This window comes from Anabrus simplex, chromosome 3 (assembly GCF_040414725.1).
Source record: "Anabrus simplex isolate iqAnaSimp1 chromosome 3, ASM4041472v1, whole genome shotgun sequence".
NCBI lineage: Eukaryota > Metazoa > Arthropoda > Insecta > Orthoptera > Tettigoniidae > Anabrus > Anabrus simplex.
This window is the reverse complement of record NC_090267.1, coordinates 97,168,470-97,195,439: the sequence shown is the minus strand read 5'-3', so window position 1 is coordinate 97,195,439 and position 26,970 is coordinate 97,168,470. Positions and strand designations below refer to the sequence as shown.

Sequence of the window (26,970 nt, the reverse complement as noted above, 5' to 3'; positions counted from 1 at the left end):
AATTCCCCTTTCAACAACATTTGAGTGAACGTAAACCAAAAAGTCCCCCACCCCTCTCTCCTATCCCGAGCAGGGAATTCTCTTTCTCAGTGTTACTTATCTAAATTACCAGGGGAACACTCAGCTACACAGTAACTAACGTAGGTTGGGAGTAAAATACTTTTTTTTGAAAGGGTAAACCCACCCACTTGAGTTACCCTCGCCCTTTCCTGCTGCTTTCTTTTTTGTCTACATCCATTCCTCATCTCTTGTGGAGGCTATATATAAAAGTATATAGGCTATCTCTTCTGAAAACTCTGAAACTTAATGTGGAAAGAAAAGCGCAACATCGCTATGAATATTCCTTTCATTTGTCCTCTAATTGTTTCTGAGTCTCCTTTTCTTCCTCATTCCGTTTTATTTTTAGAACCATGAAAAGGCGCATCCATGTCTGGGTGCTGTATGAATTTTCTGCAGTTCTCATTCAAATAGAAATACTGAACCTTCAACGAGTCCTTCTTGGCCTCATCGTTATCATTACCAGTATTACGTGGTATATACTAGCCCATCCCACTCCCAACCCATCCTATGCTATCTCCCTTTCCTTTTCGCGAGTGCTATTACTCTAATTTCTCTCTCTCTCATCCTCGCTCCTTTGTGTGTAGGCTTTAGTTATCTATAGAAAGTTTCAACATTTGAGATATTCAGGCCATTTTACCGTCCTCCAACCACTCCCACTCCAGTAGAGTTCCCTCCTTCCTCTTCTCTTCAACATTAGATACAGAAGGTTTGTATGCTCTTTTCAAGTATCCTGCTATTGAGATGAGCTCATACAGACATCAACTTCCCTGCAGGAAAGATATATGTGGTCATGGAATTCATGAACAAACAAACAAACAAACAAACAAACAAACAAACAAACAAACAAACAAACAAACAAACAAACAAACAAACAAACAAACAAACAAACAAACAAACAAACAAACAAACAAACAAACAAACAAACAAACAATCAAACAAACAAACAAACGAGCTAACAAATAATGACAAAGACATTTTTGTCTTATTTATATTTAAGCATCGTCGCATTGTGATATCGTTTTTAATCTGTTGAACTCCGAAACTCGTGTTGTAATCGTAGTCACCTTGATAAAGCTGAGACCATTATTCTCCTAAGATACCTATAGGGCCTACTCTTACATTCACCTGACAAGACCGCTTCATACGCACAGCTTCAACCATCGATTTTATTCCTGACTTAACCTTTAATTAGTATAAAATATGAACCTAACTCCTATCCTTCTGTATCAACGAGTATTCATAAAATATCTTTAATAGACTAGTACATATATTTATCTCCTATCTAGCTCCTGCTTCCAACCGAGCACAAAATATTAGGTTTGAGAGGTATATGGAGTCCTATTTTTCTATCCTTGGGGGCCTTTCCCTTACTTTGGGCCATACTTGCAGTTTTTCAAGAACACAGCTTGAATTTGTCCTTCTAATAATCCCTACAGAAAACACGATAGATTAATGATCCTTGTAGCATTACAAACTTAGTCGATTATCAGCCTTTTACCGAAAAGAATGAGACGTACCTAATGAAGTAATTTTGCAGTTCTCTAATGGTTCGGAAAGAATCAAAAAGCAATTACTTTTGAAGTTCTGAAAACAGTTATTAGACAAATTGTGAATATATGAAAAAATATTTGGAAAAACATTGAAGAAATGAAGCGACATGCAAATTCTGCTTTGCCTGGGAAAACGCAACTATAAACAACGGAAAAGTAACGTACAAAATATATTCCTTCTAGAATATAATGCTAAATATAGAATGCACTCTACAATTTTTTACACTCAACTAAGCCACATTGCACATGCAGCCACTCACCTGGATACGTGCCTCGGGAAGGCCGATCTTTTCCGCGAGCCTCTCCCGGGCGAAAACGTCCGGATAGTGCGTCCGCTCGAACTCTGTAACAAGAAGAGTTTCAGTTCACAACAGAGCGGATGGAAACCATGGAGTTAATTAAGCATTTACAAGAGTTAATACTGGCTCTGTATAGTGGGCAGAAAAAGCGAACTAGGTTCTTGAAGGCTGTAGCTATTGGATCACCCTCGTAATTGTATTGCAGGAGTAGGCTACATCTAAGAAGTGTAAATTACTATAAATAATTTCTCAGTTTTCTTCAGTTATTCACCCCTACTCTTGCACTTTTAAAACAGTTAAAATGCAACATAATTTTCGGGAAAATCTTCATTTAAAATACTTTTTTTTTAAATTATGCCTAATACTACTTGCCGTACGTCGCACAGACGTCTTATGGCGGCGATGGAACAGGAAAGGGCTAGGAGTGGGAAGAAGTCGACCGTGGCCTTGCTTCAATACAACCACAATATTTGCCTGGTGTGAAATTGGAGCACCACGGAAAACCACCTTTAGGGCTGCCGACAATGCGGTTCGAACCCACTATCTCTCGAATACAAACCGAAAGCTACGTGATCTAAGTCGCGTAGCTACTGGCTCGGGCATTTCAAATCTCAAAAATACACAAATACCTAGGAACATGAGTGATGATGAAATGAAATGAAATGGCGTATGGCTTTTAGTGCCGGGAATGTCCGAGGACAAGTTCGGTTCGCCAGATTCAGGTCTGTTGATTGGACGCCAGTAGGCGACCTGCGCGTCGTGATGAGGATGAAATGATGATGAAGATGACACATACACCCAGTCCCCGTGCCAGAGGAATTACCCAATTATGGTCAAATTCCTGATCCTGAAGGCAATCGAACCCGGGTCCCCTGTGACCAAAGGCCAGTACACTAACCATTTAGCCATGGAGCCGGATATGATGATGATGATGATTATGATGATTATGATGATGATGACACCCAGTCTAGAAAGCGGCAAAGAATGTGTGGCGTGTTGTTACCTAACAAGTGTGCAGACTGTAATGCGAATTATTGATGGATGGTCATGACTGAGAGACATAATTAGAAGGATCTTTTGTCAAGGAGGCCTCATCTCATCATACTCTAGAGAACATTATTTCATTCGTTGTCGTTTCGTAGGCCCTGCGTCAGTTTTCCCTTTCGATGTACTGAATCCTACACCTGCGGGCTTCATATTCCACACAGATGTCCGTCGAAAACGATTCGTTAGATACAAATAATTTGAGTTTCATTTATTAAAAGATGTAGTTATGATCACTTGATTTTCCCAAAGGGAAATTCTTAATAATAATAATAATAATAATAATAATAATAATAATAATAATAATAATAATTCTTTTTCCTACCGTTTTTGCCCACACATGTGGGGTCGCGGGTGCGAACTGCGTAGCACATGTGGATTTGGCCCTGTTTTATGGCCGGATGCCCTCCTGCCGCCAAACTGATATGGAGGGATGTAATCACTACTGCGTGTTTCTGTCGTGGTCGGTAGTGTAGTGTGTTGTGTGAATATGAAGAGGAGAGTGTTGAGATGGACACAAACAGCCAGTCCCCGAAACAGGAGAATTAATTAGAAGCAATTAAACTCCCCGACCCGGCCGAGAATCGAACCCGGGACGCTCTAAACTGAATGCCAGTACGCTGACCATTCAACCAACGAGTCGGACAATAATAATAATAATAGTAATAATAATAATAATAATAATAATAATAATAATAATAATAATAACAGCTTTACGTCCCACCAACTACTTTTACGGTTTTTCAGAGACGCCGAGGTGCCTGAATTTAGTCCCGCAGAATTTCTTTTACGTGCTCGTAAATCTACCGACAAGAGACTGACGTATTTGAGCACCTTCAAATACCACCGTACTGAGCCCGGATAGAACCTGCCAAGTTGGTGTCAGAAGGCCATCGCCTCAACCGCCTGAGCCACTCAGCCTAGTAGGGAAAGTTCTCTAATATGCTAGCGTAAAGTTTGTATCCTGAGTTTACAATACTTTGGCCTCAATATTTGTCAAATTCTCCTATGCCACCTTTTCATAAAAAACAAAAAATCCTCTTTGACAATTCTCCGGTGGTCTTTCTCCATCCCATAGGCCTATTCAATTTATAAATGTGAGAAACCTTTGTATGGATTGCTTACTTGAGTATTTGAACAATTCTTCATTTAATGAACCTTCCTGTTCTTTTTAAACTGCATTTTAATAGCGTGAAAAGAAAATGTCATTCATATGACATTTGCGTCTGTCTCCTTGGCTGAATGATCATCGTACTCGGATTCGGTTCATAGTGCCCTGGATTCGATTCCCGGAGAGGGCGAGGATTTTAACTATGTATGGATAATTCCTCTGGTTTGGGGACTCGGTATTTAATAATTATGTTATTGGCTTTACATCCCACTAACTACTTTTACGGTCTTCGGAGACGACGATGTGCCGGAATGTTGCCCCGCAGGAGTTCTTAAAGGTGCCAGTAAATCTACCGACGCGAGGCTCACGTATCTGAGCACCTTCAAATGCCACTGGACTGACTTAGGATCGAACCTGCCAGACTCGGTATTTGTGTTCGTCGTAATACACTCTCTTCTTGTACATACAGTACTTTTTTTTTTTTTTTTTTTGCTGTTTGCTTTACGTCGCACCGACACAGATAGGTCTTATGGCGACGATGGGAGAGGAAAGGTGTAGGAGTGGGAAGGAAGCGGCCTTGGCTTTAAGTAAGGTACAGCCCCAGCATTTGCTCGGTGTGAAAATGGGAAACCACAGAAAACCATCTTCAGGACTGCCGACAGTGGGGTTCGAACCCACAATCCCCCAGATTCAAGTTTACAGCTGTGCGACCAACACGGCCAACTCGCCCGGTAACAGCGTAGTACTAACCACCACAGGAGTGCGGAATAGTGAATACATTCCTGAAGATACGGTTGGTGTTAGGAAGGGCACCCAGCCGTAAGATTAGCACCCCTCAAAACATCGGGGATAGGTTGTTAACATTAATAGTAATAATTTTGATAATAATGATTATGATAAGAATCGCAGGAATGAACCTAATGAGTCCGTGTGGTCACGGTTGTACAGCTGTGAGGTTGCGTTCGGTAGACAGTATGTTCAAACCCCACTGTCGGCAGCCCAGAAGATGGTTTTCCGTGGTTTCCCATTTTTACACCAGGCAATTACTGGGGCTGTACCTTAATTAAGACCACGGTCACTTCCTCCTCACTCCCAACTCTTTCCGATCCCATCGTCGCCATGAGACCTATCTGTGTCATTGCGACGTAAACCAAATTGTAAATAATAATAATAATAATAATAATAATAATAATAATAATAATAATAATAATAATAATAATAATAATAATGAATCAGAACGAATTTAGCCGTATAAAATATATATTTAGCATGGATTCTCAACGGGAGATGTACTGTAAGTCCCTAGTAGGATATAGTCTACATTCAGTCCCCCTGACGCACGAATTTTCCTGATTCTCGAAGGCGCTTGAAATCTCAAGACGTCAAGAGGCTATCTCTATTTACAGTTCTTCTGGTTTATTGTTCTTCCATCCCTTTAATATTTTCCTTTATTCTCTCATTTCACTTTATTTTTAATGTTTCGGAAATATTATTGTTTTTCCTAGTACTTTGGCTTTCAGTCACAGACCTTATTCTTTTATGCCGTTTCTTTTTATTTTTACTCGAGACTTTCCTGAGAATCGCTGTGTGGGTTTAAGGCTCCCCGGAGGGGAGAAATTAAACCCGAAGGCAATGAGATTGTGTTTGCGGGCCTCCCGAGGGAAAAGTCTGCAAGAACGGAAGAGCTCAAGATTGGAGGAGATGGGCCATGTCGAGATTTGATTTTCATTCCTTAGTCTTAATCTCTTTTCCTTTCTTTGTATCCAAGAATAAAGCGTGCACGCACACACACGCACATACAGTACACCCATCCACCACCCTTAATAACACGAGTTGTCAAGATTAGTTCCGAGAATTCATTTCGTGTTATTTCTTTTGTCCTAAATTTAAAGCTTTAGTGTAACAAATGAATTGAATTTCGTGGAAAAGTAAGCTGTTTCAATTTTGAAACGGGATAGAAACCGAGATCTTTTCTCTTTCTCTGATTATAATAAAATTAATACTAGACATGGAAGCCATTCTGCCATATGAAACGAAACTAACTAGTTAAATTTCTTCCTCGTCTGCTTTCATTAGTACACTCCTCCACTCTTTGAGAGTCACAGAATATTCTTTCTCTAGCATTTATATGATAGTTCTCTTCTTATTGTTTTAGGCCGATAACCTAGATATGAGGCTCCTGTAAACAACAAGCAAGCATCATAATCGTCTTCTTCTTCTTCTTTTTTTTTTACAATTTGCTTTGCGTCGCACTGGCACATATAGGTCTTATGACGACGATGGAATAGGAAAGAGCTAGAAGTGAAAGGAAGCGACCGTGGCCTTAATGAATGTACAGCACCAGTATTTTCCTGCTGTGAAATTGGGAAGCCACGGAAATCCATCTTTAGGGCTACCAACAGTGGGGTTCGAACCCATTATCACCCGAAATATGCCTATGTAAATACGGTAACTGTATATAAGAACACCATGTAGAATGTAATTGTATATTTGTATATTATAATTTTAAGTGGTGATGGAGGCACTTTTGTGTATGTGGGGCTATGCCCTTTCTCCATTCACCATCCCTAAATTGTAACTACAATTAGTGGAAAATAAATAATAATAATAATAATAATAATAATAATAATAATAATAATAATAATAATAATAATAATAATAATAATAATGATGATGATGATAGCTACATGCACCAAACCGCACAGTCACTTGCTCGGTAGAGGTAAAAATGCGCTTGCTAAGATCAGAGATTTATTACAGCTAAAGGAAGAAGAGTGGATATAACATAAGAATTAATGTTACGTTAAGGCTAGGTGTGTTTTCGCATATTGTAAATTTGCATGTGCAGTTTAGACGTGACCCTCCTGTATGAAGTTTCACGAGGCATCCCTGCGCAGTATTACGCATGCATTTCTCCCTAGTTGATGTTAAAAGGTAGGGAAGTTGCAAAGTCTTCGAAGAAGTAGGTCTAGTTTCTCAGATTTGGACCCACATAATACAAGAAAATTTTACGTCCACGTGCCGCTAATGCATACCCATATGCATTCACTACCACGTAAACAACTGACTTAAATGCCCCTTTAATTCATGGACAACGTCTATGTGGCGCCTGAGGAACATCTGGAAAACATTTAAAGCACCTCCACCCTCAATAAACTTCCTGACACAAAAAGGGATCACCTGAAAATTTCAACCCAGTCCCCGAGTAAAATCTGGACCGAAAAGGAGCACATTATCTTCTACGCTTATCTACGATTTTCTATTCAACGGTTACACTTGTTTGCTTTGAAATCGAGTCTAAATGTTAACATTTCCTATAAATTTTGTTCTCAGTGCTTGATATCACTTTCCTAACTACGCAAATTTATTGGAAAAGTGTTTTTTTGGAGCGATGTAGACTAAAGCAGTGGTATTCAAACTGTGGTACGCGGGATTTTCTCAATGAGTACGCAAATTTATTGTAGCTTTTAACTGTTTTTCGATGAGCAGTTCAGAAAAGAGTTGATCCAGCTCACTATCAATAAAATCTTGTTCTGATTTAGTGTTTTTGTCTACCACTACATAAAGTCCCCTTTACGAACTACTAAGGAGAGGGGAATGAAGGGAGGAACCAAACGGCTCCTTCAAGGCAGCAGACGTAATGTGTATGTCAACTCATTATGTGTCAGTTTGTATACTCGAAACCTTTAATGTCTCGTGGCCAGAATATTCATTTCAGGCAAGAAATCGGTACAGCCCTCAGAACCACCCAGTACCTGCTTACACACACTCTCTCTCATTGGTCAAATTCATTAGACGCGTTAACACACGCACACATCTGAAGAGTGAGGGGAGGTGGAGAAAATGGAAGTACGAGGATATCTAGCATGAACAAAATACACACGAAGGGAAAGATACTTGCTTCCCCACCTGCCCACACGCCCCAATGGCTCGACAATGAAAGGAGAGGGGAATGAAGGGAGGAACCAAACGGCTCCTCTAAGACAGCAGTATTAATGTGTATGTCAACTCATTTAGGATCAAATTCTCCAGTTTCTTTGTAATAGTTGTTTGCGAAGTCTGCCTGAAATGTTAGCGGTCTCGGATAAAGACTTCATTATCAAAAAACCGGTAATTATCCACACATAGCATACAACGAACTTCTTCTAAATTTTGAAATAGAAAGCGTAGAACTGAAGAGACAAAAGGATGACATGAAGTTTCTGTATAAAACTGTAAATTCTGTTGTTGACAACCCTGACTTTTTATACCTCTTGAGCTTCTACGTGCCCCGCTCTAATGCAAGGACAATTGTAACTTTTCATAATAAAAAAGTTAGAACAACCCCTCTCAAAAATTCCCCACTCTACAGGCTATGCAATGTCTACAACAGTGCAGTTCAGAAAAATAATTATTTAGACTTCTGTGTACCTCTAGACCTGTTTTTACAACAATTCACCATCTCCGTGAAAACTCTCTCATTTGTAATACTGATTTGAACCCCAAAATATATTATAAACAATCATCATTAAGCCCTATCCCATAAATGTAACTATAAGTTTTAGAACTAGTAGAAAATAGTTTAGATATGAAATTACGATTTTAATTTTGTTAATTTTCATTTTACTCTTTCTTGTAAAGATTACATTAGATTCGATGTGAAATACTCTTCCTTTCTCATTTTAAATATAATATGAGAATAGTTCAGATATTAGTTTTTTAAACTAGTTTAGATACGAAATTATGTTTTTTATCTACTTGTTTCTTGTAAGGATTAGGTATGTAATATTTCTTTCTCAACGTAAATATAATATTATATTAGTTCAGATATCAGGTTATTAGACTAAGTCAAAGCAAGAAAACCACATGTAAACATTTGCCACTGTAACTGGGATTAGAAATCCTGTAGTTCGCAGTAAATAAATAAATAAATAAATAAATAAATAAATAAATAAATAAATAAATAAATAAATAAATAAATAAATAAATAAATAAATAAATAAATAAATTATGAAATGGCATCGCGCTCAACCACTCTAAGAAATAATGGCCCCTTTTTCCGTCAATATAGGCCCCGTTAAATACTTCTACTACTACTACTTCTGCTACTACTACTACTACTACTACTACTACTACTAATAATAATAATAATAATAATAATAATAATAATAATAATAATAATAATAATAATAATAATTTTTATCCTAAAAACCAAAGTAAAATTAACCTGGCATTAATTAATTATGATTATCAGAGACGAAAGTGCGTTTGGGAAACCTTCCTATGAAGTTATTGTCAGCGCTGATCAAATAATTAAATGCCATATACTGGGGCGGGATTACATCGTGCACCCTTCATCGCAATTAAATTACAGTTAATTAATTGTTTTCCTTGATTAGGAAAAGCTAATATAGCCAGAATATTTAACCATAGAAACGTCTTAATCAGTTCTCGAAAAAATGGGGTTGGGAGTGGCCTCTGAGTGCGCAACGTCGCAAGCCACACCTCCTGGTAGACAAACCACACTTGACGTTGACTTGGTTACTTCTCCTCCATCCTCAGGGTTGGCCAAAATCTTCGCCCAAACGTTACCTGTTTCCTTTTCCACCCGGAATTCTTGTGATCGCGATCGTACCTCCCGTTGACTAGGTATGTAAAAATGCTTACTTAAGCTGCATTGCTCTTTTCGTTGTAGTTTCGTCGAAATCCACTCATTCACTTCAATTTTTCTTCAGTAACAGTAACAGTAGTCGCTGCATTATTAATTATACTCATACTATACAGGATGGTCGGAAACAACGTGAACGGATTTTATGAGCGTAGGAGTGTTTGCCGTACTGATAGGTAATTAGAAAAAATGGAGATATCACGCGCCGTTGTTTTTTTATGAGCTGCTGAAGTTAGCCAATCTCATCGATTCGCGGGCAAATTCACATGGGTCGGGTTGAGAGACATGCTGAGAAATGTGCATCAAACACTAACACACAGTAGGTTTCAGCCAATGCCACCGTAGCGTGCTTGCTATGGGCAGAGCCTATCAGCAGGGAGGTTCTTGTTCAAATGCCTCCCCTGGAGAAGTTTATTTCTTCTATTTGCGCTCTCAAGCTACGTGCAGGTTTATCAACACCCCCTCGCAAAGCCCATCTGAAGTCGCCCGCTCGTATACCCGGTTCACGTTGTTTGCGACCACCCTATATATAGGCTGCAACACATTATTGGTATTGTTGAGGAATGGAATGGTGTAGCGGCTTAGCTGCTTGCCTGTCATCCTGGCGACCGTCGTTTGATTCCCGGTGTTGCTGGGGTGAGATTTTCCGTCGAAAATCCCACAGTGTCAGGAAAACTATGCGACGTTAAATCCCCGGCCACAACTCTCTCATACCTCAGCGCCTGCAGATTCTTCGAGCAAAGCGGGATAAGAAGATGATGATGATGATGATGATGATTATAGCTAATATTATTTAGCACCCAGCAGCAATCATTCGTTCTTTCTGGTGTAATCGTAATATACTCGTACTTCGAGGGTACGAAGGTTTAAAAAAATGGATTTTGGGGGTTCGCCAACCAAAAAGTTTGATTACCACTGGACTAAAGAGTAAGAAATACGAGGTCTGTAAAGAAACACTCTCGTGTAGTAACAATTGAGAACGTTGCCGGTGGCAGCATGTGTACGGAGGAGTTGGAGCTACGCAAAGCATCTAATTGCACTAGTGCAGATAAACGAATGTGAAGCTGTCAATTTGTAGTGCCAACCCGGACCACCCTAAAGTATGTTTCCGACGATGGAGGTGGCGCGGGAAAATTTTCTGGAACACCGTCTTCATCCAAGTTTGAAACGCTTGCACGGAGTGACACTTGCACTGTGCCTCGATTTTCATATACTGTGGTACAAATATACACGTACAGTACATCATGTATTTCTCTGTAATCCCGGTAGTGAATTTGGGTCCACTTTATAAGTAAATGTTAATTTGACACATTGTAAGATAGTGCGCCGTTTCCAGGGAACGCAACGGGGAGGTAGTCTCTTTACGTTCCCCATACATATCTTTGTTCGCTTTATGTAAGTTTGTCAAGTGTTTTCCTTTTTTAATGCTTATTCGAAATATTTACACGATTATCCCGCCATATTCCGTTGTCAGGTTTATACCGTATCTTAATTCTGATTCAGAATATTCACATCACTTACTAATACGTAGTAATATTCCAGTTATAGTTTCACTGCAATTTCTGAGAGCGAGTGATGCAAACAAGGAATGATCTTAGTTTGCCATGAACTATCACTGTTTGCATATCCATGCTTTGTTATTTTCTGGAATGTTTGGTGTTTCGTGCAAATGTCAACACATTCTATCTCCGTGCAAGTGTCACAACTTCCCTCATCCTGCACTGCACAGGAAACTGTCCCACGACAATGCCCGCTTTCATAATGCTTCTCTTGTGCAGATGCAAGATCCTGGATCATCCGCCCTATTCGCAGGACATGTCTTCAGGCGACTCAGTTTTAATTACTGTATTGTAGGGATGAAAGAAACTCATGGGGATAACTGTAAATAACTGGGTGTTATGCTGACCTAACTGTTCACACACATAAAGGCTACAGATCTCTTCATATTGTTATGTGGGTATTTAGGGGTTCTAGTGTAGGGGGCCCTCACCAGGATTACTTGATATAAGAACTGGAAAAGGTTCATAGGAAAGCAACACGATTTGTTCTGGGTGATTTACTATAAAAGACTAGTGTTACGAAATTGTTGCAAACTTTGGGATGGGAAGACTTCGAAGTAAGGAAAAGTACAGCTCGGCTAACCGGTATGTTTCGAGCTATCAGTAGTGAGATGGCTTCGACTGACATTGAATAAGCTTCAAAAGTATAATGAATATAAAGTTGGAATTGAAGGGGACAGTTTGACCGAGCTCGATAGCTGTAGTCGCTTAAGTGTCCAGTATTCGGGAGATAGCGGGTTCGAACCCCACTGTCGGCAGCCCTGAAGATGCTTTTCCGTGGTTTCTCATTTTCACAGCAGGCAAATGTACCTCAATTAAGGCCAAGGCGGCTTCCTTCTCACTCATAGCCCATTCCTGTCCCATCGTCGCGATAAGACATATCTGTGTCAGCGCGACGTAAAAACCAACTGTAAATAAGAAAAACCTTATCTCCGTAGGTTTATTGAGAAAGCTTCAAGATGATTTCCCATTTTCACACCAGGCAACTAATGGGGCTGTACCTTAATTGGCTTCCTTCCCATTTCTAGCCCTTTTCTGTCCCATATAATCTACCTGTGTCGGTGCGACTTATGGCCAACTGTAGAAAGAAAAGAAAAACGGACAATATTATCTCTGTAGGTTTATTGAGAAGGCTTCAGGATGGTTTCCCATTTTCACACCTTAATTAAGGCCATGGCCGCCTTCGTCGCTGAAAAGGTTCGATGTGCTACGTTAAACCACCAGTAAAATAAATAAAAAAGTGTATTTCGAAGAGCCTCCCTGCTACTTTGTCGTACTCCACACAATTTACTCTAAACAACGGGCAGGTTTGTCGCTCTTCTTTATTTTAAAAATGAAATTGGTCAACGTTGTTTTAACTCTCACAGACACTAAGCCTAGGATATATTCTAGCTTAGGATATAAATCATGTGTAGATATAGTTGTACTTACCCTTCTCGAGGCTGTCGATCTGCTCGTTGGTGAAGGAGGTGCGGTTTCGCTGTAGCTTACGCTTGAGCCGGAGTCTCAGCTGCGAGTCCTCGTCCCCTGACGAGTTGTGTTCCGAGTTCCCGTCAGACGTATTCTCGTGCACCAGGTCACCAGCAGCTACAACAATAGAAAGGAAGAAATGATTGTTAGCATGCTCCGAGTCACTATCAGAAGGGTTCTCTTAAGAACTCTCAAGCTCCAACTTTACCCGCCGCTAAAAAACAAAAGACAAAAGTGAAAGAGAACCAGCTATTAGTCTCCTTTCTAGTGAGAAGAGTTCTCAGGCATCCAGTCGTCCGCCGCTACAACAATAGAAAAGAAACAAATATTCGAGTTCTCATTCAGTATATCGATAAAAAGAAAATAACAGTGAGCAGGTTGCTGGCAGAGTAGTACCGAAAAAGTTTTCACAAATGAGATTACCTTTTGATAATGCTGGCAATGGTATGATGTTAAACGGTGTTAAAACGTTGTTTCACAAATAGGAAAAGTCCTCTCAGTTTTAATTACTGCGTTGATGGGGTGAATGTTACTTTTGGGGATCACTGTAAATTCCTAGGTGTTAATATAAGGAAAGATCTTCATTGGGGTAATTACATAAATGGGATTGTAAATAAAGGGAACAAATCTCTGCACATGGTTATGGGGGTATATAGGCGTTTTACTAAGGATGCAAAGTAGAGGGCATATAAGTCTTGGGTAAGACCCTAACTAGAGTATGTTTCCAGTGTATGGGACTCTCACCAGGATTGCTTGATTCAAGAACTGGGAACACTCCAAAGAAAAGCAGCTTGATTTGTTCTGGGTGGTTTCCGTCAAAAGAGTAGTATTACGAAAATGTTGCAAAGTTTAGGCCGGGAGGACTTGGGAGAAAGAAGAAGAGCTGCTCGACTAAGTGGTATGTTCCGAGCTGTCAATGGCGAGTTGGCGTGGAATGACATTAACAGACGAATAAGTATGAGAGGTATTTGTAAAAGTAGGAAAAGTCAAATTATGAAGATAGTGTTGGAATTCAAGAGTACAAATTGGGGGCAAAAATTCGTTTATAGGAAGGGGAGTTAGGGAATGGAATAATTTACCAAGGTAGATGTTCTATAAATTTCTAATTTCCAATTTCTTTGCAATCATTTAAGGAAAAGCTAAGAAAACAACACCTTCGGCAATCCACATACATTTTTTAAAACTTTTTTTTATTATGTTAATACGGTGACGGTTGAGTTCTTATAAAATCACCATTATTTGTTTCCTAGTCCGACTCGTTGGCTGAATGGTCAGCGTACCGGCCTTCGGTTCAGAGGGTCCTGGGTTCGATTCCCGGCCGGGTCGGGGATTTTAACCTTAATTGGTTAATTCCAATGGCACGGGGGCTGGGTGTGTGTGTTGTCTTCATCATCATTTCATCCTCAACACGACGCGCAGGTCGCCTACGGGTGTCAAATAGAAAGACCTGCACCTGGCGAGCCGAACCCGTCGTGGGATATCCCGGCACTAAAAGCCATACGACATTTCATTTCATCATTATTTGTTAATACTTGTTCACATTATCACCTAATTCTCTATCTTTGACAAGTTTACGCAACGTAAACAATTCCGTACATATGTACGCTTGATTTAAGTGATATGGTAGGATCTGAGGATGTTCTTGTAGATCGAAACATGTCATTCTTTGTATAATAGTGTGTATTGTACAGGTATGTTTATAGTGTTATAATATACTGTACACGTACAGTATATTGAAATCTTGTGTTTGACAGACTGCAAAGTTTTTATGTTTCATTTGACTAAGTCGACACTGGAAAGTGTGGCTTCCTTCTTAACAAATGATAAAACTGACAGAAATAATGATTTCGTTTTGTACGAATAGTCGGCTGAATGTTCAGCATTGAGGCCTTCGATTCCTGGCCGAATCGGGGATTTTAGTCGCGTCTAATTGATTCTTCTCGCTCGGGGACTGGGTGTTTTGTATTTCTTCTAACGTGTTTCCCTTCATATTCAAACAACACACTACACTTACAACCACCACAGAAACATGCAATAGCTCGGACTTACAGGTGCTTAAATGTTAGTTTAGCTGCCTAAAATGGACTCTCAAATAGGTTCTAAAATATTTTTAGCACGATTCAATTTTACGTAACTTAATAGTCGTCATTTTGAAACCACGTTTATTTTTCTATATTGATAATAACACGTTAGGGGAAAATATAAAACAAGTTTCATTCACCTGTTTGCTGTAATATAATTTTACCATCCGATTTGAAATGGAGTAACTCCTGTAACCACTTTTTAATTAAAGACGAGTGGCCTTAATTAAGGTAGAGCCCCAGAATTTTCCTCGTGTGAAAATGGTAAATCAATTAAGGCCACGGCCGCTTCCTTCCCATTCCTAGGCCTTTCCTATCCCATCGTCGCCATAAGGCATATCTGTGTCGGTGCGACGTAAAGCAAATAGCAAAAAAAAAAAAAAAAAAAAAATGTAAATCAAGGAAAATCATCTTAAGGGGTGCAGACAGTGGGATTCGAACCCAAATCTCCCGACAGCTATGTGACCTAAACCACGCGGTCACTTGGTCGGTATAATTAAAAGAATCATTAACGAACGAACGAATGAATGAATGAATGAATGAATCTCTCAAACCAACATCAGGTTGCTGTCGTTTCGTAGCAGTGTACGATGTCCAATTCTAAACTGTAAGTTTCTAGACCCCAGTCTATCTTTTTGCTAGTGGCTTTAGGTCGCACCGATACAGACGGGTCTTATGGAGACGATGGGATAGGAAAGGCCTACGAGTTGGAAGGAATAGTCCGTGCCCATAATTAAGATATAGTCCCAGCATTTTCCCGGTGTGAAAATGGGAAACCACTGAAAATCATATTCAGGGATGCCGGCAGTGGAATTCCAACCTACTATCTCCCAGATGCAAGCTCACAGTCGCGCGCCCCTAACCGCACGGCCAACTTGCCCGGTAGTCTATGTTTCAATCGAAAAAAAGTATTCACGATGGCCAGAAACAACGTAAACCGAGTATATAAGCGCTAGAGAGTTGGTCATACTGATAGATAATTTGAAAATAATACTTCGATATTTCGCGCCGTTGTCATTTTATCAGCTGCTGAAGTTAGCCAATCAGATCGCTTCGCAGGCTAATTCAAATGGGCTTAGCGAGACGGTGTTGCTAAATCTGCACATGGCTTGGTCGGGCTTGAGAGCCATGCTGAGAAATATGCATCAAACACTAACACACATTGGGTTGCAGCCAATGACACCATAGCGTGCTTGCTGTGGGCCGAGCCTATCAGCAGGGAGGTCCTTGTTCAAGTCCCTCCCCTGGAGAAGTTTATGTCTTCTGTTGGTGCTCTCAAGGCGGTGATAAGCCACGTGCAGATTTAGAAACATCACTTCGTAAAGCCCATTTTAAGTATCCTGCGAAGCAACCTGATTGGCTAACTTCAGCAACTGATAAAATTACAACGGCACGCGATATCGATGTTTTTCTTTTCAAATTACTTATCAGTGTGACCGTCTGTCTCCATGGCTAAATGGTTATCATGCTGGCCTTTGGTCACCGGGGTTCCGGGTTCGATTCCCGGCAGGGTCGGGAATTTTAACCATCATTGGTTAATTTCCCTGGCACGGGGGCTGGGTGTATGTGTTACCTTCATCATTTCATCCTCACCGGGCGAGTTGGCCGTGCGGTTAGGGCCGCGCAGCTGTGAGCTTCCATCCGGGAGATAGCGGGTTCGAACCCCACTGTTGGCAGGCCTGAAGATGGTTTTCCGTGGTTTCCCATTTTCACACCAGGCAAATGCTGGGGTTGTACCTTAATTAAGGCCACGGTCACTTCCTTCCCATTCATAGGCCTTTCCTGTCCCATCGTCGCCATAAGACCTATGTGTGCCGGTGCGACGTAAAGCAAATAGGAAAAAACATCCTGATCACGACGCGCATGTCGCCTACGGGAGTCAAATCAAAAGACCTGCACCTGGCGAGCCGAACCCATCCTGAGATTTCCCGACACTGAAAGCCATACGCCATTCTATTCAGTACGACCAACGCTGTAATGCTCATGCATCCGGTTCACATTTTTTCGATCGCCGTATATATGAGATTCACCTATAGTCTCCCCTTTTAGTCACATTTGTCTCCCGAACTGTGAGCATCGCTCTATGTTTCCAAGCGAGGTAATTTTGTTGTGAATGAAGGGTTGTTCGAGGATAGTCATGAACGTTAAGCTAGCAACGAAAAGGGTCCTCAGTGTATAGCTCCCGGCGAGATGTTTGGGGGAGTAAGAAGCTTCTTTGTGTTCGAAAAGAGCTACTCTAGACCCTTCCAAAATGCAACACGTGATCAAGACAGTAGCAGATTACGCAGTTCATGTTGCTTTGTGTATTCGTGCCCTTCTAATTCAATCTTATTCTCGAGTCAGTTGGTAATCCTCTCCCGAGAATACCAGCCACCTGGATTTGACTTCTGAAGGAAGCAGTTGCTTCTAAGGTTCGTATACACCCACCTCAATATACGATATAAGAACAGCAGGGCAAGAATGACTATTTTCAAACCTAACCGTGGTTAACCAATGTTGTTTACAAAATACGGGAATATATCCGGATGGAATCGTATGTCAAATCAAGGTGCTCCCTTCCTAACGCTGCGTACAGTTAATTATCAATAACACGCATCGTCGGACACAACAATACCATAATAATAATAATAATAATAATAATAATAATAATAATAATAATAATAATAATAATAATAATAATAATAATAATAATAATAATAATAATAATAAGAATTATCTTCTTTCTTTCTTTCTTTCTTTCTTTCTTTCTTTCTTTTCTTAATCCGCTTACCTTCCTGGGTTGGTTTTTCCCTCGGACTCAGTGAAGGATACCACCTCCACCGCCTCAAGGACAGTGTCCTGGAGAGTGAGACTTTGGGTCGGGGGATTCAACTGAGAGGAGGACCAGTAACACGCCCAGGTGGCCTCACTAGCTATGCTAAACATGAGGAAAGTGGGAAACCACGAGAAAGCACTATGAGAATGGATGAGGATGGAATCGAATCCCCTCTACTCAGTTGACCTCCTGAGGCTGAGTGGACCCCGTTCCATTCCTCGTACCACTTTTCAAATTTCGTGGCAGAGACGAGAATTGAACCCGGGCCTCCGGGGATGGCAGCTATTCAGAATAACTACTACACCACAAAAGTGGATATTATTATTATTATTAGCTACCACCCCAGGAGGCTTGAGTTCGATTCCCGGCTCTGCCATGGGCCTGAGATTGACTCAGCCTACACCAGAAATTAGTAAAAGGTGAATTCCTGGGGGCAAAGGCGGCCAGGTTTAGAGCTAACCACTCTACCCCATCAAATTCCGAGGTTACCGATAATAGAAGCCTCTACCTTCCAACCCTCCAAGGGCCTTCACGGCCTATACGGAGATGACTTTGCTTTGTTAAATACAAAATTATATCCCGACTGATTCTGATGGTTGCTCAAATACACATGTTCGTGTCGAATATTTACCGGCACGCTATTCAACTCTTGCGGGACAAAATTCCGGCACATCGGCGTCTTCAAAAATTATAAAAGTAGTTAGAGGGACGTAAGGCCAAGAAAATAATAATAATAATAATAATAATAATAATAATAATAATAATAATAAATCTTCAGGAAATATTTTTGACCAGTCTGCTAAGGGGGAATCTGGATGATATGGAAATATCATGACCTGCACCAACACTCAGAGAAAATCTCAGACATATTTAGCAAATGACGTTTGAAATTTCACTGTATGACATATTCTCAGAATGCGCAGTCAGAAATTGACAAAAAGAATTGTGAACCTTGCCCTATGAATGAAAGTGAAAAACGATTGGCTGCTCGAAGTTGGAAAAGATCTTCAGGAAATAGCCATCACAGATGACATTGTGTTAGACAGATCTAAGTTCAGAAAATAAGTCGACAATCATGGCTTTACACACCACACAAGCACTATCACCAACAAAAGCTGGCCAGAAGATCGCAAGAAAAGGCACAGCGAGAAGATGAAGAGATTTTGGGAGGAGAAAAAGGCAACATCAGCTAAATAAGTTAACTCGCTCCGCCTTTCTACCATGAACTCTTTCAAATGCCAACACGCTGGTATCCATGATGTACGCATCTAGCGTCAATATCACAGACCCACATACATGACTCAATGTCCGAAAACAAAACCACGTACAAGAATGCCTGAATAGGAGCGCGCAGCTGTGAGCACGCATCTGGGAGATAGTGGTTCGAACCCCACTGTCGGCAGCCCTGAAGATGCTTTTCCGTGGTTTCCCATTTTCACACCAGGAAAATGCTGGGGCTGTACCTTAATTAAGGACACGGCCGCTTCCTTCACATTCCTAGGCCTTCCCTGTCCCATCGTCGCCATAAGACCTATCTGTGTCGGTGCAACGTTAAGAAACTAGCAAAAAAGAAATGCCTGAAAATGCCTATCACTCAAGGTAAAGCAAAGCCCCACGTTTGGGCGCCGTTATACACCTGTCTCGGGCTTCATGACATATCTATTAACGTGGTTTTTAACGGTTTTACTGCGAATTTATTATCATTTGATTTTCCCAAAGAGACATTTGATACCAGTTGAATAAACTTCCATCTTGATGGCCAGTAAAAGAACATGCTGCTGCGCTGACAGAGAAAACAATGGCCTAAATCTGTATGACCGGCACCTTCTGACGAAAGTTCTACTGACCTTCAGATTCCTCTGAATTTGAAGCAATAACTTTTAAATTTCAAACGCTTCATGTTTCCAGCGTGGATAAATATAACCTCACCAAGAGAGATGTTGCACACAAACAAACAAGAGGGCAGGTGTTCTCTTTGCGAAAGATTAATTTCATTGCATGAGGAATATTCATTTTCATACATATGGCTGGCAGCTTTTCATTTGATAATACTCTAACAAAGTGGAAGACTTAGGCCCGCATCAGTTGCTGTGCTGGAATAAGATGATTGCTAACAATACCGCGCACTGGATTGCGGAATAATCTTGTTAGGCGATATCGGAATACAAATTGTATTGGTAATCATATCGATTGTAACTAACTTATCTCTGGCTGACACAATTCACGTCGTTAACCAATATAATAAATAGCCAGGGTGAGCCGTAACAAGCTGGACTGTGTGTGCATTGCATTACACTGTGGTGTAATATCTTTATTGGGTAATAGGGGGGTGGGGGGTAGGTGGAGTGGGTTGAGGGGGGGAATTGCACGTGCTCATCAGGCAAGGAGGGGCGATCAATACCGCTCACACTACCTCAACCAAAGAAACTGATCCCTTCCCTGAGTTGCATTACTGGAACAAATGTCACTGCTATTGTACAACTTAATAATAATAATATACATCCTTTATTGAAACACAAAGGAGAAAAGATCACCCGAATAGGCATTACATTTTACTGTACTCATTAAGAGATTTTGTTCTTTTGTGCAGCGTCGTTATATGATACTTGGCACAACTTTGTACACATACCCATTTGTTACTCGGGTTGTGTAATGATCTGATTGAACATATCTTATGGTGGAAACCATGAATGGTGACGCTTGTTATTATGTGCCTTTGATCTTGATTCTCGTTGGTTCAGATACTGTCCATCATAAAATTCTTGACCGATTTCTCTCCTCTTTGATTGTCTACACTCTAATAGGTGTGTAGATGGTCCTATACCTGGCGATGATAATTTCATCCTAAGGTCCTCTATGTAGGATTCTTTCGCTAGCTCGTAAACTAATCTTGTAGGGGGCATTTTTCTAATTCTTAGGGCACGTTTCAAGAAACACGACTTGACACTCTCTATTCTTTCGAGATCGTTGATTATGAAGTGATTCCATATTATTTCTGTACCATATGTCACAATGAGTGAGATGGGCATATGGAATAGTGTCAAATTTGTACTGAGAGATAGGGCTGTTAGATTGTTTTTATCTTATAGACGGCACTGACTGCTTTCGCTGACCTCTCTAGTGTATGATAGCTAAATGAGCTTGCTGAAATCTGGAGAGTTATACCCAGCTAATTAAATTTGTTCACTACGATTAATGGTTCGTTGTACAACATGAGTGTGTCTTTAAGAGTAAATTTTCCGCCTCTCCTAAATGCCATTTGAACTGTTTTTGAAGGTCAATTTCAAAGTGATTTTCATTTACCCATTTTTCTAGTTTTATCAATGTTCTTTGTAATTCTAGTTTGTGTGAGGACGCTAATACCATGTCTTCTGCATCTGCATAGAGTAATAGCGTCGTACTTTGGGGTGTTCTGATTTCTACTGATAATGTATGGTAGCCGGGCTGAGTGGCTCAGACGGTTAAGGCGCTGGCCTTCTAACCCCAACTTGGCAGGTTCGATCCTGGCTCAGGCCGGTGCTATTTGAAGGTGCTCAAATACGACAGCCTCGTGTCGGTAGATTTACTGGCACGTAAAAGATCTCCTGCGGCACTAAATTCCGGCACCTCGGCGTCTCCGAAGACCGTAAAAGTAGTTAGTGAGATGTAAAGCAAATAACTTTATTATTATTATTATCATTATTATTATTATTATTATTATTATTATTATTATTATTATTATTATTATTATTATTATGCAACGGCGATATTGAATAAAAGTGGACTTAAACGATTAGCCTGCAAAACGCCGTTCGTCTGACTGATGAGACTTGATGTGGAAAGGCCGTCGTTAATTCCTATAAGGTTCTATGCCAAGAAGTATACAACTTATTGCACACAGCATAAACAACTTAAATTGGTTTTAGTCACCAAGACCACTTTCATGATAATGATGATGATGGTGATGATAATCACACTCCGGGTTTTTAGCCAGCAGTAAGTTGGAATTAAAACTGATTAGGTTAATTTCAAAGTGATTTTCATTTACCCATTTTTTTCTAGTTCTATCAATGTTCTTTGTAATTCTAGTGTGTTTGAGGGCCCTAATACCCTAACAACCCGTTCTTCCAGGTAGCAAGAGTAACAATTTCTGGGGGTTCTGTTGGGCCGTGCCCCTGAAGTTTATGCAAGGCTCATAACACAAACCGTTGTGTAGGGCAGACTATACATGTTTCCCGCTTCAATAAGTTTGCTTTCTAACATATTACCGCCTAAAATTCCGAAGTCTAATGATAATTAGTAAATAATCATGATAATCATAATGTCTTGTGGAATTCTAGGATTGTGTGAAACTCAACCGGGCTCACTTGTACATCGCCACCAGTGCCATCAGAGCGTTGCCACGTTTTTGCAATGCCAATAAAGGACAGGTCAGGTCGACAGGACATAACGACTTTTACTGAAGAAAACGCTGAGATATAATTTAATCTACTATAATGACATTGTTAGTACAGTATTTTGATGTACATTTTCTAAATTAAACTGTTTCCAAAAATTTACTATGAATCGAGTAATAGTCCTTCGAGCTGTATATGTAGGTATATACAGTACAGTATTTATGTAAATTTTAAAGCAAATTACAAACGATAAATCGATATCTTAAAGGGAAGCTAACAGAATACTTACGTAATAAGCAATATATTGAGTTATTATTATTATTATTATTATTATTATTATTATTATTATTATTATTATTATTATTATTATTATTATTATGAATGAATGAATGAATGAATGAATGAATGAATGAATGAATGAATGATGATAATAATCACACTCCGGGTTTTTAGGCAGCAGTAAGTTGGAATAATAATAATAATAATAATAATAATAATAATAATAATAATTGTAGAGGAAGAAAAGGAACATGTTACAAAACATTTAATTATTTTTCCATTTTTTAGAATTTGGCTTTACGTCGCACCTACAGAGATAGGTCTTATGGCGACGATGGTATAGGGAAGGCCTAGGAGTGGGAAGGAACCGGCCGTGGTCTTAATTAAAGTAGAGAATTTGCCTGGTTTAAAAATGGGAAATTATGGAAATACATCTTCAGAGCTGCCGACAGTGGGGTTCAAACTCACTATCTCCCGGATGCAAGCTCACAGCTGCGCGTCCTTAACCGCACGGCCAACTCGCCCCGTGAATATTTTTCCAAAGAAATATGTTCTTTACTTTAAAATAACAATATTTCCAAAAGTTTATACAGTAACAAAATTTAGTATGTGTTATTATTATTATTATTATTATTATTATTATTATTAAGCTACGTTTACTAAATAAGAAGTGACTTCCGTTTTAATACTGTTTTAATTTCATCACTCTACTCTACAGGTCATATTTTCCCCCGCCACGAACTCAGAATTTTGTAATTACCTAATATTAATTAACTATAAATCTCTGTCCAGCCCTCGTCCGTCAGTTATTAAGAATTATGTCTGCATGAGAGGAATTTTTACGGGCTGGAAAATTCTTGGCGGACAGATCCCTCGGGGTCTCTGACAAGGTATGAACTCTTGTCTCGTTGTGCGGTGCTGTTCTTTGTTATAGCTGCCAGGCTGCGCTCGCCGGCTATTGACAGGCGGTCTGCCTTCATAGCCACATGTCGATAACTTGACGGATATACGTGTAAACACACACAAAGACTGATTGACGTAGAAATTGAATAAACCGTATCAAACTATCGGTCGGTACCTAGCAGGCCTGCCCCGTGACCAGGACGTTCAATGATATGATGAACAGCTATGAATATGGATTGCGCTAAACTGTCCAGCATGTCCTGCTTTGGTACGGGATGTCATAAAAAATTCATTCCCTCTCTTTGGTATCGGTATTTATTTCATTTAACTATCTGAACAGTGGATCTGGGACAGTTACCCTTATACCCTATTTTCGAGTATACTTTATATCATTTAGGCTGGCTTAGAATTTTTAAAACCGAGCTCGATAGCTGCAGTCACTTAAGTGCAGTCAGTATCCAGTATTCGGGAGAGAGTGGGTTAGAATCCCACTGTCGGCAGTCTTGAAGATGTTTTTCCATGGTTTACCATTTTTACAGCAGACAAATGATGGGGCTGTGCCTTATTTAAGGCCTCGACCGCTTCCTTCCTATTCGTAGCCCTTTCCTGTCCCATCGCCGCCGTAAGACGTCTCTGTGTCAGCGCGACGTAAAGCAGATTGTAAAAGAAGAAGAAGAAGTAAAAAGCAACTAGCTACTCGAAGTTGGAAAAGATCTGCAGTAATTAGGCATCACAGATGACATTGTATTAGACAGATCTAAGTTTAGATAATTAGTCGACAATCACCGCTTTACACACCATCCAAGCACTACCATCAACAAAATCCGGTCAGAAGATTGCAAGAAAAGCCACAGCGAAAGATGAACAGATTTTTGGAGAAGTCAAAGGCAACGAAATCAGCTAAATGATTTCAATCCAGCTCCTCAGTCGGGCATAAGGAAGAAATAATAATAATAATAATACACTAAGTGTTCATATTGTCCTAAGCTCTCATCATCTCTCGTGGTCTAGGTTGTAATGAGCCTGATTTCTACCCGGGTCCCTGGGTTCGACTTCCTACTAGGTCAAGCACTTTTACGTGCAGGTTCGAGGTCCACTCAGCCTACGTAAGAACAACTGAGGAGCTATCTGACGGTGAGATAGCGACCCCGGTCTAGAAAGCCAAGAAGAACGGCTGAGTGGATGCGTAGCGCTGACTATTCGTAATCTGGTAGTTCAAGACCCATCATCGCTGAAGTGCCATGCGGTTTGGTTTAAATAACATCTCAAATTTCCCGTCATACACAAATCTCGGTAAGTACATTTCACTTATAAGAAATGTAATTCATTTGCTGCCTTTCAACAACCGCACTTCATGATTAAGATGTCCGACTCGTTGGCTGAATGGTCAGCGTACTGGCCTTCGGTTCACAGGGTCCCGGGTTCGATTCTCGGCCGGGTCGGGGATTTTAACTTTAATTGGTTAATTCCATTCGCCCGGGGGCTGGGTGTTTGTGGTGTCCACAACATCCCTGCAACTCACACACCTCACATAACACTATCCTCCAGCACAATAACACGCAGTTACCTACACATGGCAGATGCCGCCCACCCTCATCGGAGGGTCTGTCATACAAGGGCTGCACTCGGCTAGAAATAGCCACACGAAATTTATTTATGATTAAGATCATATGTCACGAACTAATCATAAATTATTCCCTAAGTTATTAATACATCTTCATTATTCGATCACATGTATTACAGGACCACTTTTGAGGATATCTCCCCTCCACAACAAGCGCCAAATTAATAGATGTGATCAATCTACCAACATTAATGTCCTATATCGGTGACAAACGACGCCACCATATAAGCGGTAATAATGGTCTCGGTTTGTCTCTCTCTGCTGAATGGAGTTCCACTACTATCCGCCTTGTTTTTGTCTTGCTTTCCTTCATTCGTCTTCCGCGTGGCAGCAGCACCGCCGCCGCTCCACTGGGTTTAATTTACCCACGAGGATAACGGCCTCTTTTTTTCACCCTACTTGTACTGTATTGTTGTTCTTTTCAACAGCTATCACAAAAACTTGATGAAATGCGTGGAAATGAAGCATAATTAAAGGTACAATGAACAGTGTGGTCTCATCCCATGCCAGTATTTGAAACATGCACTTCTCCTTAACATAGACAATATTCATTTCCGTTTCACATACATCAACAGCGCTGCTGTTCAGCATTCATATTTTTTACACAGAAAAACAGTAACGTTTCCATTGCAAATGATAGAGTGTCGGTATAGAATTTGGTTCTCCTCCAACAATTTGAAGGTTTTCATGATGGTCCTTTATTCTGGGAAAGGAATAGATGAATATAAACCAGTTTTATTTAGCACAAATATTTTAGGGGTAGGAATGGTGATTATGCTCGTTACGCAGGAGCCCTAGGTTTGTTTCCCAGTTTGTCCAAGAATTTCAGTCACTTGAACTGGTTTGACGGCATTCCTCTTCTCGTGATTGATTGGCTATAACAGCTATTTCTTTATAGATACAGAAGTTTTACATCTGTCTCTTGGTATAGGCCAGAGAAAATAGTACAGGATGACCCAAAAGTTGGTTAACATTTAATGAGGCAATACTTCACGGAATATTGGAGGTAGAGAGGTAATAATTGACACACATGATTGGCATGACATTGGGTTTCAGTGACACCAAAATAAAATAAAGCTTCACTAACAGTGCTTTTTCTGGTAACTTCAAAATACCGCGATTGCAGGCACATCTGACGCCCCTTCAGGTTAGCTACTTTTATACCGTACGCCGGTTTCATGCGGTATCATTGACTTGTTGCTGTCCAGCGCCATCTGTTGGCCTGTTTGTGCACTCGTTTGTTGATGTCAATAAAACCCCATGTCATGTCAAACATTTGTGGCTATTTGTACCTGACGTGCTTCTGTCGACCTCCTGTGGGCGGGGTGGGTTAAATAACACCCACGGTATCCCCTGCCTATCGTAAGAAATGATTAAACGGACCCCCAGGGGCTCTTACCTTGGGAGCGGGGGTTGGCGACCACGGGACACTTAGCTGAGTCCTGTCATTGTTTCCACAAACTTGTGCAAGGCTTCTCACTTTCATATTTCCTATATGACCTCCCTTGGTCAACTTTTGATCTTTTCAGACCCCGGCTGTGTTAGGTTTGCGAATCCTAGGGAGTCTTTCATTTTCATGCCCTTCGTGTCCCTTGTCTTTCTTTGGCCGATACCTTCATATTTCGAAGTGTCGGATCCCTTCCATTTTTTCTCTCTGATTAGTGTTATATAGAGGATGGTTACCCAGTCGTACTTCCTCTTACAATAATCATCACCACAACCACCATCTGTTGCTGCCCAGTGCCATGTGTAGGTTATTCTGTGTACTTTATTTTGGTGCCAATAAAACCCAATGCCATGCCAATCATGTGTGTCAATTATTACCTCTCTCCCTCCAATATTTCGTGAAGTATTGCTTCGTCAAATGTTAACGGACTTTTGGTTCATCCTGTATTTTCTACTGAAGACTATGTCAGTATGGAAGCGGCTGGAGTGTGGGTGCTACTCTTCATTGGCACGACTTGTGCGTCTGAATGTTTCGAAAGGTCGCGCTGAAATAGCACTATCTGTTCTTGGGAGGAAAGCAGGGGAAAGTTACCTCACTCCCAATCATGCCTTGTACGCCTCATTGTAGGGCGGTTTCTCTATAATCGCATATCCTTTAATGGTGCAGTTTGTGTATCCAACTAACCTCCGGGCTCACACAAATCGC

At 40.5% G+C, this 26,970-nt stretch overlaps 1 protein-coding gene across 1 annotated transcript in view; it reads right to left on the bottom strand.

Moving 5' to 3' along the window:
• toy (twin of eyeless) overlaps positions 1 to 26,970 on the bottom strand; it is a 319,425-nt gene that overhangs the window by 64,693 nt on the left and 227,762 nt on the right. Inside the window, exons 5-6 of the mRNA XM_067144164.2 lie at positions 12,702 to 12,857; positions 1,871 to 1,953 (exon numbers count right to left, since the gene is read on the bottom strand). Coding sequence (XP_067000265.1) covers positions 1,871 to 1,953; positions 12,702 to 12,857 — 239 coding nt within the window. The remainder of the gene's footprint in view (positions 1 to 1,870; positions 1,954 to 12,701; positions 12,858 to 26,970) is intronic.